Source organism: Cydia strobilella, chromosome 15 (assembly GCF_947568885.1).
Source record: "Cydia strobilella chromosome 15, ilCydStro3.1, whole genome shotgun sequence".
Taxonomy (NCBI): domain Eukaryota; kingdom Metazoa; phylum Arthropoda; class Insecta; order Lepidoptera; family Tortricidae; genus Cydia; species Cydia strobilella.
Genome location: NC_086055.1, coordinates 5,347,389 through 5,350,788, shown reverse-complemented (window position 1 = coordinate 5,350,788; position 3,400 = coordinate 5,347,389). Strand labels below are relative to the sequence as shown.

The following is a 3,400-nucleotide window of genomic DNA, read 5'->3' as shown; positions in this document are numbered from 1 at the left end:
GGTATATAGTCCTCCTCATCGATTTCGATGACGGCGACCTCAGCAACTAGGATTACGCCTGTTATGGGCCCGAATGTGGCTGGCCAGGCCGAACTTAGTCTTAAAGACTCTACTGTCTTAAAGGCTTCGGTCTCTTGTTACATGAGAAAGTAATTGAAGCAGGTACTTTGATTAATATCTACCACCCCTTCTTATATCAGAGACTTATTTATTTATTTTGTTGGCCGATATATTCGATGGTACCCTTGAGTCTGAATATTCTAATACTACTTATCTAATACAAAGCGCGAGAGAAACTAACACGCAGATAAGGAGATAATGTAAAACAAAAAAATATTTTCACAGCAGTTTGAATTTCCATTTCAGCTCTGTCAGTTCGAATACGGTCTTCACTACAGCAGAAAAGTGGGTTGCGAGCGAGTAAAAAGTAATTTGTTATGCGTAGTCGCGCCCGGCTAACTGTGGAGTTTATTTCAACCCAACCATTGCTCAGCGGGGTTAAAACGTCTATTCAGCTTCCTGTACAGCAACTACCAGCAAGAGATCCTTGTTCTTTTAGCGGTAAAATAACTTTAGGTACACTACAATTTTGTGTTTTAAAGCAATATTAATCTTTATTAGATACCTTCAAATGGATAAAGGACCAGAAGGCCAATTCGAAGGAACACTTGCCATTAAAATGATATCAAAATAATGTTATTTAGTTACCATTCGCGCATGCATTTCGCTCGTACTTAACCGTACATGTATTGGCGCACGGCACGTGCGACACACGGGTCAATGAGAACAAAATAACATCATTTAGTTTGACTTGGCCTCTTTGATTATTTTGTAAGTACCAATAGATAAATCTATTGATATATTAAATTTCCTTTACAGTAATAAATCCATGTTCAGTTAGCGTTATACATAGTAATAAAATTACACAATACATTTATTTTGTGTTCTTAAAGCAATATTATTTTTTGTAATAACAAAAGGAATTAAACAGATGAAAGTTTTCTGAGAGCTGTTTATGTAGATAATTTACTCCCGATGGATATAGTGAAGATTTTTTTCTGATGCATATTGACAATAGACGGGGTAATCAATTCGAGATTACCTCCTTTTTTGAAATCGGTTAAAACTCAAAGCCATCTTGTCACTACAATTTCTATATAAATATTGTATGCACGTATAAAAAAATATTGAATGCACGTTGAGTCATGTTGCCTTCGTTAAAAATACAACATTTCGACCTTAAAACCGTTCCGTTTTAAACTCTTTTTGGTAAATTAAAATATTTACCTACTGTGATATATTATTACGCAATATAGTAAAATTCTCTACATGCTCCAGTAACTTGCAATTAGCTAACCTAGAACAAAGCACTATTTATAATTACACATCAGCGTCAACGTACTAAGCAGTTTTACGCAAACCTGATAAGACGCCTTGTGGGAACCTGCATTAATAAAATCACAAAGGCCTGTTAGTACAAAATAATAATTAACGGGATACATAGATTAACTAATATCAAAAAACGATCTTTATAAACTACATCAACACAATCAAATAACAAAAAGACTTATGCTGTAAAGACTAGAATTGTCATATAAATGAACCAGTATTTTGTATAAAATAATTATGCGCTTCGAAAAATAGGCCAGTTGACATTTAACGGAGGTCGTTTTTTACCTCTAGGACGGCACGGGCGATCTTCGCCTTAATGTCACTTCCCTGATGTGTCCACGCATGCATCGGATGCGGGCGGGAGCTATGAACGCGCGAGATTTTCGCGGTCGCGCCCGTAGGCCCTTCCAATAGGCGTCAAGGCCTCCGCTGTTCGTATAAAACGAGTTCACCCGCCCGCAACGACATATTAAGTTACTTTCACGCGGGCAGTGCACATTTTGATCGCAAAATGTACAGGCTCGTGATATTCGCCTTTGTGCTCGCGATCGCGACGTGCCAGGAACAACAAGGCAGACGTGTTCCCAAATACGCGGGAGATCCGAAAACAGCCGCAATCGTCCAGGAAGCTCGCTACCTCAGCGGAAATGGAGCATTCGGAGCCGCATACCAGCAAGAAGATGGAATTGACTTCAAAGAAGAAACAGATGCTGATGGCAACAGGAGAGGCAGTTACTCATACATCGACCCTACTGGTCAAAGGAAAACAGTGAACTACGTCGCCGGGAAAAATGGTTTCCAAGCCAGCGGAGACCACATTCCTACCGCGCCTCTGCCTGTCGCCCCAACGCCAGCCTACCAGCCCGACCCGAGGTACAACCCTCCGGATTACAAAGCGCCCCAGTACAGTGCTCCCCAGCAATACACAGCTCCCGCTCCTCAGCGCAACTACGGTGGCAAGCCGAATGAAGATGATGGACAATATCACCCGGAGTTATACGAACAAGAAAACTACGTAGCACCTCAGCCTCAGTACCAGGCTCAGCCTCAGCCGCAGTACCAGGCTCAGCCTCAGCCGCAGTACCAGGCTCAGCCTCAGCCGCAGTACCAGGCTCAGCCTCAGCCGCAGTACCAACCTAACAACATCTACCCTGGTGTGCAGCAGGCTCAGTACAGTGGCCTGAACACGCAGACCTACCAGCCTGCACAACAGTATCAGCCCCAGCCTCAACAAGCTCCCCAGCAGTACTACGACCAAACGACGCCACCGCCAAGCCGCTTCTTCCCTCCAGGAAAGTTCAGCCTAAACAGAGCGCCGGACGGCTACACGTACTCTTTCCACAAAGTATAAATCTAAACTATAAAGGGCTCAGGCGATTTGTTAAGGCCGAGACACGTAAAAAGCATGCATCAATTAGCAACTCGCCGAGTCATCGAAGGGCCCGCACTCGGCCGCTTCGAAAGCATTTCTTAATTGTTGTTTGCTGTGATATTGTGTGTTAATGGACAGGTATAAATATGTTGATTGTTGTTGTTACTTGTGGAAGAGGGGTTTGATTGGAAAGAGCGTCGTCAGTACTGGACATGTAAATAAACATAGATTTTCTTAAGTAAAACTGATTTTCTTCCTCTAAATAGATAATTTTTTTTTTTCACCTCAACTAATCAAAGGAGATTAATATTTTAACAACGTTTGACCTGAAACTTGAGACACGTTTTTTCTCATTAAGTTATGATCTAAAAATAGAAATGAAAACTGAATTCAAATGATCAATGAGGTTTATTATTTTAAATTACACTACATAAGTTAAATATACTTGCTCTGCGTTGCGTTGCATCCTAAATAAAATTAATGTACGTGTTTTCAACAACCTTCATTGCAACTAAACTCCCAACACTGTTATTGAATTTGGTACGCTTGCACACTTAAATGTAACCTGATAATTGCACGAGTTTACTTCCTGATAGCCACGGCTCGTGGGTGCAACCGCGTCCGCATTGCTCCCAC

The 3,400-nt window shown here is 41.5% G+C and overlaps 1 protein-coding gene across 1 annotated transcript; it reads left to right on the top strand.

Annotated features, from left to right (window-relative positions):
* The first annotated feature begins 1,856 nt into the window (after window positions 1-1,856).
* Window positions 1,857-3,008, top strand: LOC134747840 (activating signal cointegrator 1 complex subunit 2 homolog). Its single transcript, XM_063682483.1, has one exon. The coding sequence runs from the start codon at window positions 1,904-1,906 to the stop codon at window positions 2,741-2,743; it is 840 nt and encodes a 279-aa protein (XP_063538553.1). The 5' UTR covers window positions 1,857-1,903; the 3' UTR covers window positions 2,744-3,008.
* The last annotated feature ends 392 nt before the right edge of the window (window positions 3,009-3,400 follow it).